General features: G+C 37.3%; 1 protein-coding gene across 1 annotated transcript in view; it reads right to left on the bottom strand.

Moving 5' to 3' along the window:
- Nucleotides 1-784: 784 nt before the first annotated feature.
- LOC126248151 (ras-related C3 botulinum toxin substrate 1) overlaps nt 785-17,664 on the bottom strand; it is a 124,861-nt gene continuing 107,981 nt past the window's right edge. Inside the window, exons 6-7 of the mRNA XM_049948891.1 lie at nt 17,282-17,415; nt 785-2,215 (exon numbers count right to left, since the gene is read on the bottom strand). Of these exons, the coding sequence (XP_049804848.1) occupies nt 17,338-17,415 (78 nt within the window). The 3' untranslated portion in view covers nt 785-2,215; nt 17,282-17,337. The remainder of the gene's footprint in view (nt 2,216-17,281; nt 17,416-17,664) is intronic.

The raw sequence follows: 17,664 nt of genomic DNA, 5'->3' as shown, positions 1-17,664 counted from the left end.
TGTTTACTTCTTACTTAATTGGGTGGCGGGGGGGGGGGGGGGGGGGGGGGGGGGGGAAGAACTGTGTGTGACATACATATACATATAATTAACATAACACAAAAAGCTCACAAAAATCAGAGAGCCATGTAAAAGGAAATCCATACAATTGATTTCTTCCATACATAGAAGAAATGTAAGCTGAATTTTCTATTTTGTATTCAAGGAAGTTAAGCATTGTTGAAACTGCAACAAGATTTTGGGAACTTGAAATATACTGAATGACATTTTATTTCATAAAAATCATCATACAGGAAACAAAATGGAAAGAAACTATGTAGGAATTTTATTCAAAAATTTCAGTTTGAATGAAAGGGGCCTTCATTCCAAGACCTGAGAATTTAGTTTTCATTTCTGCATATAACCTGCAATATCACTTTTACATTTATATTTATTGTTCACAAAAAGTTAACATGAGTGGTATCCCAAATTTGTGTTAAAAGAATGAAAAAAGCATAATTTTTTTACTGGTAAAGTTTACCAAAAAACAAGCATCAATATGAAAAGAAAAGTTTTTTAACATCACATATAATGAAGGTAACTGTACATACATGATCACAAACATTCTTACACATTCCAAATATTTCACAATACTTTTTGTTCTGATGTTGATCACCCATTAGAGTTTAAATAGTGCTATACACAACGTAATACATGATCACTACTGTTTAAAAAGTAATTGTAAAAACATTACTGAAAAATATTTTTGATGAACTTACGCTACTGCAGCATACACAAGGAGATTCATCTTTATTTATACAAAGGTATGACACTACAAACAGTTACATATCTTTGTCTTCAATAACTACAATACAATAATAATTCAGCCACAAGGTTTTCTTTACTACTTCAACAATGAAGTCTTCCATAACAAAAGTAAAGAAATTCAAAACATTAGGTACATAAAATTTCTTAGAATACTTTCATTGCCGCACTGTTTCTGTTCCTAAACTTTAGAAGACCTACTATTATTATGACTCCATGAAAAGAGGTCACGTATGTTCATCTACTCCTTCCATCTTTGATGTTGCGCGAATTTCTTCAATTATTTGACAATATGATTCAGACTTTATACAAAGTAGGAAACAAAGATATTAAGGCATGACACAGACAATTATCATGAAGACAACACATGAAGTGAGATTCTGCTAATGTTTCTATTGCACTAGCCACAGCGTCACATATTGTGTGACAAAACCCCCAAATGCCAATGTGATATATGATTTACGGTAGAAATTTCCATCATACAAAAAGATTATTTGAAATAATGTGAACTCTAATCAATTTGGGTGCCAAACTAGGTACAGTGATCACGGACGGCAAACAGTGGTAAACATCAAGTCCCATTGCGTAAAAATGGAACTGAGAAATTTATTATAGAACATCTCATGCAAAGGGTTTAAAGAGAATAAAAACTGTGAGATCTATTGTCACTCTTATCTGCGATTAACAAGCTTAGTAAGAGAAAATATGACTTTCATGATGATAATCTAATCTGTAATGTAAGCCATCCAAAAGAGTGATCCATCATGAAAACAATGGGATCTGGTTCACAAAGAACATACTGTAATCGGAGGAAAGAACTGCCAGTGGCATATCAAACACATTTTCTTTACAAAATTTCTGTAACTATACAACAGCAGTGATCACCTATCACTTAAATACTGACTTCAATCATCTAATTTAAAGTAGTAGTTGAAACATTACACAAGTTATTGTGGAAATTTATTTGTCTCAATCTTGATGCTGGTATGAGGCACAGTAATTCATTTATGTAAATAATGATTTACTACTCCTTGTAACCGCTATGCATCACCCTTCTTCACCCATACAAAAAGGAATAGAGCACAAAAAAAAAAGAGAGAAAATTAATGAACATGCAAAGCTTGTAGTTTTGCGTTTCAAACAGTTTTCACTAACCTATAAGTATTACATTCACTTTAAAATTCCTGAGCTACAGAGAAGATCACCCTGTAAAACAGCAAAAATAAAACTTTAGTCTAAGCAGTTCAAGTTTTGCAAATACAAATCACTTGTATAAACCAAAAAGTTGTTTCTGAACACAATGGTTTTTTTTTTTGTCCCACTGGTCATATAATTCAGTCATACTCTTCACATATTCTTAAAATGCAGGTGCTGGATGAAGAGGCAGTCTTCCAGTGGCAGACTTCAGTGACTGAAAAACAGAACAATGAAAAAGAATTCAACTTCCATTTTACATACACCAAATGCCACTAAATCATCATGTGACTTTTTGAGTCAATGTTCACTAAACTCACTCCACATATTTATATTTTCTATCACATTTAAAGTCTTTAAGGGAAATGATTTGAATCTGACAATTACATACTCTGTTCTAAATGAGTACTGCACAAAACTGTTTGGTTTTTAACAGTGTGATGAAAACTCAAAGGCTTGTAATTGTAATCATCACCTAATTGAAATATATGTTTAAGTGAATATTTTACAAGTACAGATTCTTTTAATCTTAAAGGACAAGACAATATTAACACATAGGCAAAATTATTTTTGAAAGGAAGAACAAATTTTAGAAAGTTCGTGAACAATGCAAAATTGCATAAAAGTCTTCATTCAGACATTTTAAACAGCTATGAAATGTTATTTTCAAATAATTACAATTTTACAGTCTCTCTTTTCTTTCTTTCCTGCAAACACCATCCAGAAAGTTCATGTAGAGTTTTTCGCAGATGTAAGAGAGTCAAAATAAAAATTCAGAAGCCAACAGTTTCTACACACCTGCAAGGACTACTTTGGAACATATCTGATCAATCATGACACAAAACAAGTACTTGATATGATTTGTGGATGTTGCAGATCCACTTTCAAGCCACAACTTTCAAGCAGTTCTACTTGCAAATATAAATAAATTTATGGCACTTGAGAAAGAAAAGTCAAAAATCCAGGACGGAATGTAACAGTATTATGTAGTGGAGGTGCTGAGTCGCAGACAGGTACAACAAAAAGATCGTCACAAAATAAGTTTTTGGTCAACAAGGCCTTTGTCAAAAATAGACAACAGCAACCCCCCCCCCCCACACACACACAAATGCAACAGCTACACACCTTTTTGGGCAAAAGCTTACTTGTTTGACAGTCTTTTTGTTGTGCCTGTCTGTGACTCAGCACCTCTGCTATATGGTGAGTAGCAACTATCCTTTTCATAATATTGTTCCATGAGAGAGAATAGGAGGGTGAAGTTCAGCGTACTTCAGTGAATGAAACACTACATCACTTGAAAATTGCAAGTGGGTTTGACTACGCTGACCATCCACCATCTCAGAGACTTGTTGCACACACCTGCAAGCTTGCATGTACCAACTACTCTCCAAGACAAAAGATATCCTGGAGAAAATCAAATGACAAACCTCATTTTCCAAATCAATATGAATTAAATGATTTAATACGACAGCTACAATTAATTGTGATTCATATTTAGAGTAGAATGGTGCTACTGCTATAATTCTGGAAGATATCACAAGAAATCTGATTTCCCTGCAATTTAAACAACCCGTGCTTTCCATCTATAGCTCTTGAGAACTTGAAAGCAGATTTTTATGTAATGTCCACCACCATCCCACTATTCACACAGTTCATTCAGAACTCTGTCAGGAATAAAATACCTAACTAATATGCTGCATACCGTATTTACTCGAATATAAGCCGCACTCGAATCTAAGCCGCACCTGAAAAATGAGACTCGAAATCGAGGAAAAAAAATTTCCCGAATCTAAGCCGCACCTGAAATTTGAGACTCGAAATTCAAGGGGAGAGAAGAGGTTTAGGCCGCACCTCCAAATCGAAATAAAGTTGGTCCATTGTAATATGAGAGACAATTTAGGTCGAATGAATGACGATACAGCTACAGTAGTTTGGTTCGAGTCGTAAGCTTAGCAGTTAAGCTTTACCAGGTAGCCATTGCTATGCGTCAGGCGCTCCGTCCGTATTTATACGGGTACCCTTCCTTTTTCACGTGCTTCGTCTGGTTTGAATCTATTGCTTATTTTGCTTCGATCTGATAAGTGCCGTTTTCTTTGTTATAGGTGTTTACGTCACTCTAAGCTGAAAATGCATTACTGTAGTGTCATGCATTGTTTCTAGCATTCTGATAGTGCGTGTTTACGACCTGTCGCCGCTCGCGGCATGGCTTGCTTTTGTGCGCGCTACTGCCGCTAACAATAAAAAAAAATAAAAAAAAGAGAGAGGAATCGTCTCATTAGCGAAACAATGGCAAGAGACTGCTATTTGTTGTTACTTACACTGCTGTTTCTTTGATAATGATCAACAAGAACCAAATAATAGACTGCGTATGATAGGACATGTTCTGAACGAGAGTTAGCGAAAATTTTTCTCCGTTTGAAAATCTTTGCGGCCACTTCTTTAGTACATCAAATTCTGCACAGAAATTAGAGTCATCTTAGATTTGAAAATCTAGTAAGTTGCCGTGCTTCATTTCTGACCGTATCACTTAATACGAATATAAACATGACACGATACATATATTCTTCCGCGTTTGCTGTTGTCTCACTCTAGTTTCGTAGTTTATTAGGCAGGCAAGATTTAAATGAGATAGCAGCAAACACAAAAGAAAACATGGTAAAATGTTTATATTCGTATTATTCTTATGGTGAAGAGAATACTGCATGTGATTCACAATTCTTAAAAGTTCCTATTAGCAACCATCTCTTGTCACAGATAGGAAAAATTTCAGAACGTAGAGTTGGCCGTATTGACAAACATCCCAGACAGTCTTGCCAGTCGGATTTTCGTAGTACATTGAAATTCTGCTACATTCGAAGATGAACAATACGGAGTTTGTATTTACTTCGTTGGATAATGTATGAAAATGCAGTGGTTGAAACTCGGGGCGGAGAAAAAAAGCTCGTCTTCCACCTTTTTTTTAAAAAAATTTTTTTATTTACTGACGCAGAGGTTTTGGCGCCAGTATTTATCTTTGTGGCTACAAACCATGCCTGTGTAGCGCTACATATATTCGACAGCAGAAGTTCGTTGTGGCGGCACCTACCAACATTTTTCAGATCTCCCGCTTGCTTTGCACTCGATTCTAAGCCGCAGGCGGTTTTTTGGATTACAAAAACCGGAAAAAAGTGCGGCTTAGATTCGAGTAAATACGGTAAACAAAGCTTTATCAGTGTTATATAAAAACATGTTACTCATGACAACACAATAAGGACAGCAGCAACTCATCTAAGAACTTAACGCACCTTTACACACTTTCACAATGGTCACAGTTTATTATTGAATCAAATATTTAACTCAGTCATTCCAATCAAAGTTTTCATTGTTGATAACAATCTTCACTGGGAGACCCTTAATAAAAATGTCTGCTGCATGATCTTTTCCCGAAACATATTCTACATTGATCTTCTTCTCGCTGACTAACTGCTCTGCTTACTGATATTGTGCTTCAATATGATTAGAGTGTTTTTAGAATTCTGCACCTTTTATGTATTTAATTCTTAAATAGTACATCATATTCTGATACACACTTGAACTGAAACTAAAACACAAAGAAGCACGCTATACTACATCGTAACATGAGATAATCATTTTAAATACACATTTTCATTCCCTTTTAATCATCTTTTATTTCCAAATAAATGATTTTTGAAAACTAAGTTTCAGTAACCTTATAATACAGAAGTATAATATTTTATATTACACGGTATAAAATTTTCACTTTTTGTTATTTTTATACGGTATGCATATGAATTTAGTGTTTTTGACATACATATGGGGAACAAATCGCACTTACTGTGGAGTGCTTAGTGTCATTCTCACTTGGGCACATGTGATTGCTTCTTCTCTTGCTACGCAGTCATACAAGGTCTTTTTCTTCGCATCCTTGTGCGCTGGTAACAATTCCTCTCTCTACTAGATAAAGCTTTATTTTTTGTCGTAGGTTTCGATGGTATATTAAGAACTTTTCATACATTGGACAATATAGTCAATTAGTAATCCTTCAGAAATTCATGTTTTAATGAAAAAACATTCCTAATGGCCATCTTCTTATGTCAATGCTGTAACTGCTACATAACTAATCACAAGTGTCTTCCTCTTCTTCCTGAAACGTTTTTGCTTATGAGAGTCATTCACAGGGCCTCTTTGAAGCTGCTGCTTTCTGCCACAGTATCATTTAGCATCTCCTCCCATTGCAGTCCTCTATGGTTTATATCATCCTTCCCCTGGTCTCTCCATCTTGCTCATGGTCTTCCAGACTCACCCATTCTAGGGCTCTTCTTGGAAGTCTTTCTGGTCTGATTCTTTTAATGTAGCCAAACCATTTACGCATATCACTTTCCATAGGTTCTTTTAGGAGCTTGATCTGGAGAGTGGCTCATATTATTTGATTCCTCATCCTGTCCTTATTGGGGATCCCTCTAGAAAATCCATCTCTGTTGTTTGTGTTCTGCTCAGCTCTTTCTTTTTCCAAGTACAACACTCTGATCCATAGGTCAAAATTAGCATAAAATATGATTTGAACATCATGATCTTTGCTTTGCCAGGTATTTTCCAATTTCTAATTATGTCAGACATGCAATAAGTAAATTCTGCACAATTTTCTATTGTCTCCAAAATGTCAACCTTGTTATTGTCTTTTTTGTTATATTACTTCCTAGATACTCAACAGTATCTACAGTACTACAAATCACATCCTTGATTTTTTTTTTCATTTTTTTCCTGATTTCCATTACTTTACTTTTTGTTAAGCTTACTTCCACGCCTGCTTCTTCAATTACACTCTGCCAGGTGTTGACTTCTGTTCCCATTTCCCACTCATTTCTTCCCAAATCATCACATCATCTGCTTATGCTGCAATTTTAATATGATCTGTTATTGACCTTTGGTGAACTTTCCTTATGATGATGTCCATGGCTATATTGAAAAGCACTGGTGACAGCACACTCCCTTGATGACCCCTCTGTCCATTAGAAAGCATTATAATCTTTTTGCCATTTATTAAACCACAATTCTGACATTTCTTGTGCATGATTCCTATTTTCAGTCACATTCCTTTTGACAGCTTCATTCTACTTCGACTTTGCCATATCTCTTTCCTTCTAACAGTGTCATATGCCTTCTTTATATCTATGAATGGAATTGTGATGTCTTTCCCAAACTCCCATTTCTTTTCTACAACTGTCTGGCTGTAAATAAGGCACCTACAGTTGATCTTACAAGGTTGAAATCCTTGTTGTTCCTCTCTTAATTGTGATTCTATCTTATTCCCGATTTTCTGCAAAATTATCTTTTCATAAATCTTCGGGTAGTGGCACAGTAGTGCTATTCCTCCATAATGCTCACAGAGCATCTTGTTACCCTTCTTAAAGATAGGTACAATAAATGGCTTTGTCCAATCATGATCAGTCTTTCCGTATGTCTATACTATATAGGCACTGAATTTCGAAAGGTCCTGTGGCTTTGATCATTCCCACTGTGATGTCACCTATTCCTTTCCCAATTTTCATTTTTAATAAAGCTTTCTCTACATCCAGCATCTGCAGATCTGTTTCTATTTCCTCTGTGATCGTCATATTTCTTTCATCTCCCTCTACTTTATCACATGTATTTGTTTCATCCTGTCCTTTAAATTGTTTTTGCAATTATTCTTTCCAAACTTTCAAAACTTCTACTTCCTCCCGCAAGGGTTTTCCTTCTTTGTTGATGACTTTTGAAGTATTTTCTTTTTGCTTCCTTCTGTTGCCTAATATGTGGCATAATATCTTCTTTTCATCCTTAAAATTCTTTTTTTCCCAAAAAATTTTTTTAGCCAATGCTATCAATTTCCTTGCTGCCCTGATTAGTCATTTCCATCTGTCTCTGCTATGCTCCTTTCTGTTCTGTTTTTGAACCATTCTGCCCACGAGTTATTCTCCCACAAGTCCAACCCCTCGTTCACTCCATCTGGGGACTGTGTGTGCCTCAGGACCGCTATGGTAGCTGTGAAGGCCCTACAGGAATCCTGAAAAGTGCCAGCCAGCGGGGCTCTGGTGAAGCTATGTTAGACCCAGCAACCCGGAAGTGGATAACCAATCTGCTTTTAACAATCAAATGAGCCTCGGACCAAAACCAATACCGAAAGTGACAAAGCTTTTGAACAGATCTGCCAGCGTCCCAGTGAAAGACAGAGCTGTCTGAAGAAATATAAAAGAATTGGCACTATTAATGTTGTATCCTTAGACAAAGATGCAAGAATACATGAAATCTGACAGTTGATGACAGAAAGGAACATACTGATAACCGGACTAAGCGAGGTAAGAAGGAAATTTCTTAATGTAGTCCGTGTTTATGTTTCTCAAATAGGATGTGAAACAGATGAGTAGGAAGAGTTTATCACTAAACTGGAAGATGCTGAAACAGCTAATAAGACTGTGGTTATAGGAGACTTTAACACTAGAGCTGGGAATGATAGAAGAGGATATGAAACAGTAATAGGAAACCATGGAGAAGACCACAAAAATGAGGAAGATGAGGTATTGCCAGACACATGGGCAAATCATAATGAATGGTGTAAGGAAACAAACAGCCACAATTTTTTTTTGAATGATGCTGCCACCATTTGACTGTAATAATTTTTATTTTATTGCCATACAAGCCAAATTTCAGTCTTGGGCCATTTTCAAGTAAAAAAACTTATTTATATGTCAAGAGACATCAGATTGGTTTGAAGTACAAGTTCTTGTTGAAAAAGTGTATCTGGTCATACAGGCCAGATCTGACATTAGTAAAAGTAAGAACATCTCTAAAATGCTTAAAAAATGTTGCAAACTTTCATTTCTGGACCCTAAAGCACAGATGTTATAGGAAATTGCTAACAAGTTTCATATAACAGCTGTTTTTCTTCAAATGTATTAATGCTTCTTGAGATGTATTTTTTGGAACTCATCTACAGTTTAGAAGCTTTGAATCCTACAGAATCCAAGATGAGCTAACAGGGTTAATGAGGAAAAACAGCGGTGTGACATTTTTACATGCCATATAGTCTGAGGTGATAATATAAATTTCCTCCTTAGTATTTATTTGAAAACTTATATTTTTGGTGCTTAAACATTTACCATTTACGTTATGAAGGACACAATTTAGTTTTAGGATTGCCTCATCTACCATCAAATCATTACGGATGAAGCAGCGGCTCATTCGGAAATTGATGGGGAAGCATGTTGGCCAAGGAATAAGGAAAAATTGCACATGCACCTGAAATGAGTTAAGGAAACAGAAGGTGGTTTGAATCCTAAAATTTTCATATCAGAGTTTATTGATATAAGCAATTTCCTTTCCTGGGGTACCAATAGATTATTAACCCTCAAACCATAATACTATTAGATATTTTGAACTATATAATATCCATTCTGTTTGAAAGAAACAATAACTAATACTTCAAAATATCCACGGGTGTACTGCCGGTCTACAGTGTCCAACGGGCACAATATTTCGGCGATCATACATGTCGCCATCATCAGGTGAACTGACGGACTGAGCTCCTGTGAACGTGCCGGCACGGAGATCCGTACACTATGGCTGCTCAGGTGGAACTGGGTTCGGTCGCGGTGGCGGCGGATTTAAATATACTTATTCATGTGTTTGTTTTGGTGTCTATGTGGTTGTGCACGTGAATCGCACTTTTGTTAGAGGAAGGGCAAGAGCTTGAAAGCTAATGTGAATACTGCTTTCTATTGTGTGTTTCTATGCACCACACATCAATCAGCTATAGGTGAGCAATTGCCTTTCCTTGATTTTACGTAATATGTATTCTGTATCTGCTTTCAGTATCATGCATGAAATTACATTGTAACAACCACTATCCGCAGTAGAATTATTGAACACTTTAGTTAGGCCGCTAAAAGAAGGTTCCTGACATTTAACACATGTGGAGTGCATTGTATGCAGGGGACGATCTAGCACCAAACTGATCTCTGGAATTCGTAAACATTGGCTTGGTGACAGTGTTGCCAGCCACTCGTACACCTCTTGGTCGCACCTGGTGCTACACTTTCTGTGTGGTTGCAAAGCATTTGACACCAATCGTGAATTACCAATTGATTTAGTCTCATATTGTTCATTTCAAACTTATGTGATATGGCCTTTTCCTCAAACTGCAGGAAAGTAAGTAGGGGCACTAACTTAAGGAGCCAATAGCTTGAGCTTGTATTTAATGTATGCTGCTATTTTTATGAAGAAAGGGACAATTATGGGCCTCTTATCAAGTTGTCGAACAAGTTGCACAAGGAAAGAATATAGCACCTAGAAGCAACTGCTTCTCTATGAGATAGTGAGTTGTTTTTGGGAGGGAAACTGGCCCTTCAGTGGTACTAAAGAAGATAGTGTTCTGATGGAAGACATTTTCTGGAAGAAGAGTTCAGCCTGAACTGGAGGATACCATTGCCTAGTCCATTTTTTGAGGGCAGTATCTAAGAGCAAAGCTCACAGAATCGTCTGGTTGGACAAAATGTGGATAACTGCTGGTTATTACAGACCGACTCCATGGGCTGATGAGACTGCACGAGGAACAATGAAAGCTCCAGATGGAAAAGGCAGTAGGCTCATTCTTTCATATGTTGGAACAATCAGTGGGTTTGTTGCAAATGCCTTATTGTTGTTCAAATCAAATGAAATTTGAACAGTTATCAACACACTTTTTGCTTCAAAACACAGACAAGAATTCAGCTATGATATTCGATAATGTACCATGTTACGTTAATCAGTGAAACAAAGCCCCAACATGCACCAGAAGCGAGAATGACACTGTAGAATGACTGGAGAAGAATGTTACATTTTGTTACATTCCATCTTGGATTTTCCATTGGAGAAGAAAGACACAGATTCATTTGATAGGGAAAATCAAAAGACAGAACTTATATGAATGTGTGGTGTCTGTTCATTGGACGTGTCTAGAGGACTGTTGAAAAAAAGTTGAATGGAATAGAAAGAATCTTGGAAAGAAGTCGTATGATGAAATCAACCAATGTAGAACAAAGGTAATGGAATGTGATCGAAATAAATCAGGCAATGCTGAGGAATTAGAGTAAAAAACTAAACACTAAAAGCAGTAGCTGAATTATTTGGTTAGCATATGTCTAAAGTGAAGAGGATTTAAAAGCAGGCTTGCTATAGCAAGAAAGCAATTCTGAGGAAGAATAATTTGTTAATGATACAAATTTAAGTATTAAGAAGTCTTTTCTGAAGCTATTTGTTTGAAGTGTAGCCTTGTACGAAAGTGAAACATGGACGATAAGTTATTCGGACAAGAAAAGACTAAAAGCCTTTGAAGTGTGGCACTACAGAAGAATGCTGAAGACTAGATAGGTAGATTGAATAACTAATGAAGCGATACTGAATCTTTTGTGTTAGCAGAAGAGCCAACACCGTGTTACGAGTGGAGGCCGAAATACACGCATTTTAGGTCACGCAGGCAGGCGTGAGGAGGGAAGAACTAAACTGACGTGAAGTCTGGAACATGACAAGGAATGAGAATTCAGAAAGCGGATGTAATTAGTTTGATACTTAACTTTAATCCATTAATGACGAACGTCGCTCTTGGCGGTACATGATTCACAATATTATCTGTTCAGAATACATTCTTGAAGATATGAATTATAGTAACTGAATATCGCGCCTTGCTAGGTCGTAGCAAATGACGTAGCTGAAGGCTACGCTAAACTGTTGTCTCTGCAAATGGGAGCGTATGTAGACAATGAACCATCGCTAGCAAGGTCAGCTGTACAACTGGGGCGAGTGCTAGGAAGTCTCTCTAGACTAGACGTGCCGTGTGGCGGCGCTCGGTCTGCAATCACTGATAGTGGCGACATGTGGGTCCAACATATACTAACGGACCGCGGCCGATTTAAAGGCTACCACCTAGCAAGTGTGGTGTCTGGCGTTGACACCACAGAATCAAACTGGGGAAAATTAAATTTATGGCACAACTTGTCTAAAAGAAGGGATGAGCTGTCAGAACACATCCTTAGGCATCAATCAATCACCAATTTAGTAATGGAGCGAAGAGTGGGGGCTAACAAGGTTTGATTACCCACTGTATTATTAAGATTGAGGTACTTCGATGGCATGACGATGACAGACTGGAGGCACCAGAGGAGTGCCTAATGAGATTGCCATGCAATATGATGATGAAAGACACAGAGTACCATCAGTATCTTCGCTCTGAGTACTACAGCAGCATGTGAACAATAGAACTGAGAATCCATTTGTCCAGGAAGAAGTGAGCTTGGCAATAATGAAGTTGAAGAAGAAAGCACTTTGGCCAGTTAGAATTATGGCAGAGTGTTGCAACAGCTAGTAAACCAAATTGTCTCATACCTAACAATGCTGCTAAATGAGAGTCTTTTGCAGGGACGGGTGCCCAGAATATGCGAAATCTCAAATATCATTATACTAAAAAAGGGGGTACAATAAAGACTAACAAGAACTGAAATCTTACAGGCTGATTGTCTGCTGAATGCCCTAGTCAAAGTACAGGAAAATTTTCTGTGCCACCACCCGAGGTATCACAGATGGGTAACTGGCATTAGCCCCCACCAATACTGTTTCAAGAAAGGGAAACCCACTAAGGATGCAGTAGATCACACAATGCATACTTTGAACACATCAGATGACAAGTATTCACTGTAGTCATAATGACTGAAACAGTTGGGGAATTCGATAACATATGGTGGCCTGCACTGTTCAAAAGACCGAGACAGATGGACTGTCTCAGGAACTTCTGTAACAGCTTATGAGATTACTGCACAAACAGGCAGGTGAAACAGGAACGTTCCGGAAAGAAAATTGCGAAAAACATCACCAAAGGCTGCCCACAGGGCTCTGTTTGTGGTCCATAATTCTGGGATATTGGCATAGAGCTTTCACTGAATCAGCTGTAGATTATGACACACACTAGAGGCTGCATAGCCTATGCAAACAATACACTAATTATAGTATCTGACAACATAAGAGCTAAATTAGGGGAAAATAGTGGGGGAAGTTCTTGCATAACTTTGCAATTGGTGTGCACAAAATAAATTAACAGCAGCAGAACACGAAACAGTTTATATGTATTATCATGATGAAGAGATCACATAATCAGACTAAATGGCCGTTCTAAGGAGAGAAAACAAGTTATAGGTACCTAGGTAGGAGCATTGACAAAATCCAAACAAACAGAAATTGTTTGCCAGACAGGCATTAAAGCGAACAAAATAGCAACAATGGCCAAAGAAGCTTCCAGCTGTCTCTAAGTGCAAAAAGAACTACCAAAATGCAGTCTTAATCACTATTGTGGGATATGGTTGAACATTTGGGGCTCATACAGCCATAAATCAAGAAGGTTGAATATGATGACTTAGAGGAGATAATAGACACAAAAGCTGCATAAAATAACAAAATAAAGGCATGCATTGATATAGAAAGGCAGGAAATCTGGGACAGGGCAGAAACAGAAAGGAGAACCTACCTGTTCCTTCCTAATGTTAAAGAAAAATCAACAATGTCATACTTCCTTCTGATCAAGGAAGCTACACAGAACCATTCAGGCCATGGTACACACCCCAGATACTTGATAACAATATGACAGCATACCACAGATACTTGTGAATGTGGAGTAATCAGTACACAGGGATCACATTGTCTGGTAGTGTGCTGTTAGCCAACATGTTACACACCAACAGAGGGATGTCTTTGGTAATACACCTGTGCATAACATAATTCAGAATGTAGAGCTTTGGCACAAGCTGAAATTGCTGACAGCTTTCAAGCTGCAAGCCCACACAGCCGAGAGACAGCGAAGAAGAGGCCAGGAGCTTTGGCACAAGCTGAAATTGCTGACAGCTTACAAGCTGCAAGCCCAAACGGCCGAGAGACAGCCAAGAAGAGGCCAGGAGCTTTGGCACAAGCCGAAATTGCTGACAGCTTACAAGCTGCAAGCCCACACAGCTGAGAGACAGCCAAGAAGAGGCCATACATCATGACAATGAGATGTAATGCCAGAGAAGATCCATCTCAACAACCTTCCAAAGGCAGCCAGGAAATAAGCCTTGAGAAGAACGAGGAAGGATTTCCTGATATCCTGCAGCTACCTCCCAATCCTTTCAACTTTGAGTAGCACTGCAGTACAACTCCCGTGAACCCTGAGTTGCACCTCAGCATGCCAGAGGTTAACTACCCAGACAAATGAGGAAATCTAGGTTTTTTTCTGATACCAAATACAGGAATGTAGTGTAGTGCTATGTAGTGAGATGTTATGTGGTGGTCTAGAATTATAACTTACAAAATTTGTGATTTCAAACAAGGGGAAGTTCGAATTGGAAAGCAGCCATGTCATATACCAGCTCTGCTGCAAGCATTGCACACCTTTTTACACCAGTATGACTGCCAACCAGATGTACACCAGGATAAATGGCCACCGCCATCTTTTAAATTATTTTTATATTTTTTAAGTAGATACTTTTGTGTGATTTTTTCATTAAACACGGAATTGCTTAGTTATTCTAACTTGTCTCCATCATTTGGTCTGTTTTGCTTCTAGATAACAAACTAAAAGAAAATAATAAATAAAAAATAATCCACTTATTTCTGAAAAGTCTGGATGTGGTATGACAATATCAGTCATAAGCAAAGGTGCTGTTTTTGCTACCTCCAGTTTCTTCTATGTAGTACACCTTGCCCTGAACAAATTTGGAGGAGCCATGATTCAGATACTGTATACACTATTAGGATTAGGTTCAAGAAATAAAAACTGGCCTACAATGCACAAATGATAAGCTTCTTAATACCAACTGGACACATTCAAAGCCTTTTAGTTACAAGTCAGGCATAATATGAATTGAAACAACCTGTTAGTTTCTACTCTATCAAAGAATATACCTATGGCACGAGTCCAGATTTAAACTTTTTTTCTGAGCAAAGTTACCGCTAAATGACAAATAACCTTGCTTGTATTCTGAACTTTGACCTGGTCGACAAATTAATTCTGTCTCCATGGTCAAGAAATCTCTCTGTGGCCAGCTGTGCAATAGTCCTGACTTCTGCAACACCAATACAAATATATCTGAATGTAAGGAATCTGTGTAACACAATACTCTTGTCACTATTGCCCACAAATTTAACAAATCTTTAAGCAAAAAGACAATAAATACATTTCATGAGCCACTTGGATTGGAATAAACGAATCAGCATCTCCACAATGGCTATTACCTTTTACTGAACATATGTCCACCGAATGTCTATATGCTGACCAAAACATCTGTTTAGCTTGTTTTGCAATTTTAAGTATATGTCATTGTCTTATTACCCACAGAGAAATGTTGATATACTATGCATACCGCTACACCTTGATTTCTTATGGTATAATCTTTTGGGGTTGTGCAATTAACTTCATAGAAAGTATTTGTTCTACAAGAATGAACAATTACAAAATTAAACATACACACTTTCAAAATTCAAGATGTAAAATTACTTTTCTTGCGGATTCTACATTTCTCTGTCTAGCCTCCTCAGTCCTCACGTAGCACATAAGCTACATCCAATTCCCCCTCCCCTCCCTTAGCTCAGACAAATAACTAAATTTACTGTGCCTGTTAGCAGATTGTACTTTACGCTATGTGCTTTCTGTGCAACACTTGTTTTCATTTCTGCAATTTCCCAGCAAGTTTCTGCATCTGATGGAAGAAACCTGTTTTTTGCCGTGTTAGCGTGGCTTTGAGAAATAAAGGTAATACCTACTTGTTTTTTGTAATTATGAAGCAGAAGGTGTTAAGAATAAGATGTAATAAGTTAATGTATCTTATATTACTTTTGTTTCCTCACAACAATGTGGCAATATATACTTTCAATGCAACACTAGGTCTGCATTCAACAATAACCTGTAATTTCACATTCAGATGAGAGAATACAAGAGGAACGAGAGAGTGAAGAAGAAGAGGAGGAGGAATGTGTTGACAAAGACAATGCAAGGAAATGCTCCAGTAGACAAAGCCTTTGCCACCACCAACAGCAATGTTGTTCCATGCCATCTACCTGAGATGAAGAATAAAATGCAGCAAGTTGTTTCACATGTCTGTTTCCTGGACATAGGAGTTTCACATTTGCGCAGATTGCTGAATGCCAAATATGTCACTGTTTTGCAGAAAAAAGTATCTTTTTTACAATGTCATAGAAAAATTGTAGAATGGACAATACACTTAGTGATTTCAAAAAATAAGTTATGCTTGTCTTCCCAAGCTAAGATCACTGCGTAACAAGAGTTGTGCGTTGTTAGATGAGATGTTCTGCTTTTCCTGCATACACAATGCCATATGGTCAACAGATGCAACACAGTGTGGGAAATAAATGGCACAGCAACAGGAAACATGCTCCGTAGTCGAAGTAAGAGGGGCAGTACAATTTTTGTGGGAAAAGTATCTAAATTGCACAAATTCCCCATAAATTTCTGGTGGGGTAATGGACCAAACGCAGTGTCGCATAGAGCTGCAGGGAAATGGTACCAATAATTCGATCAAAGCCACACAGACATGGGAAATGTTCAAGAAGCTGGTAGCTATCACTGAGAAACTGAGAAATTGGTAGAACGTTCAGACCACTGCTTACACACACTTGGTGACTATGTTGAAAAATAATGTTGTGTATCTGTGTCACTTGTGTGTGTAGCGCAGCATTCAATGAAAGTTACATGACCTGCAATGGTAGTGTGTAACTTACTTTTTGAAATCCCCTGCTGTGAAATGTGTTTAGATTGTATTTTCAGATATAATCAAATAACATTTTGCAGTACTTACATAAATCATATTTATGTATATCAGTCATCAGTTTATAAATAAAATCCATCAAAGGAATCCCTGAAAACATGCCACTGCTAGCATGAGAAATGTATTCTAATCCTGATTTACCATATCTGTTGCATGTCCTAATATTTGGGTGAACCACAATTTTTTTTAAATTCAATACTTCAGTCATATTTTGCCACAGAACAACGAACTGGCCACCAATATAAACTTTGCACTCAAACAAATCTAAGCTCAAGACTGAGGGGGCTAGGCCACGACAATTTTACACATGAAAGCTCCTGTACTAACTGACCAAGTTTGAACGCCAAGCTCAGCTCCCTTTTTTCCTGTAAGTACCATAACTGTTTAGAAGTCATTTCAGTTCTCTAGAGCACACTTAAACTAAAACACATAACTACTTCCATTAAAAATGTTTATCACATTCTTACCTTAAGTGTAATCGAGTTACACACTTCTGTATATATAGTTCTTTTGTTCTTAATTTTTACAGTATAGCACATTTTCTTTGGCGTCTTTTCTGAGGTTCTGGTCGTAATACAGCACGAACTGCTTCATCAAATACCTGCAGGCAGCATGTCATGAATTAGTAAAATATGTATGAGTTATTCTAGCAATACTAAGTGTATCAGGAAAGGGTATATACTGATTTTTAGTTGTATGATAATGAATTTCATGTATTGATATATAAGATTATCACTGCAAAAATTTGCAGCGTTGGATGCACATGTACAAGGTAACTGCACAAATATTTGAGGACTTACAAGCAAAGTGGTTGTAAGCTTCCTTGAAAATGTATAACTATAAACAATGA

Source organism: Schistocerca nitens, chromosome 1 (genome assembly GCF_023898315.1).
Source record: "Schistocerca nitens isolate TAMUIC-IGC-003100 chromosome 1, iqSchNite1.1, whole genome shotgun sequence".
Lineage (NCBI taxonomy): Eukaryota > Metazoa > Arthropoda > Insecta > Orthoptera > Acrididae > Schistocerca > Schistocerca nitens.
This window is presented reverse-complemented; position numbering and strand designations above follow the sequence as displayed.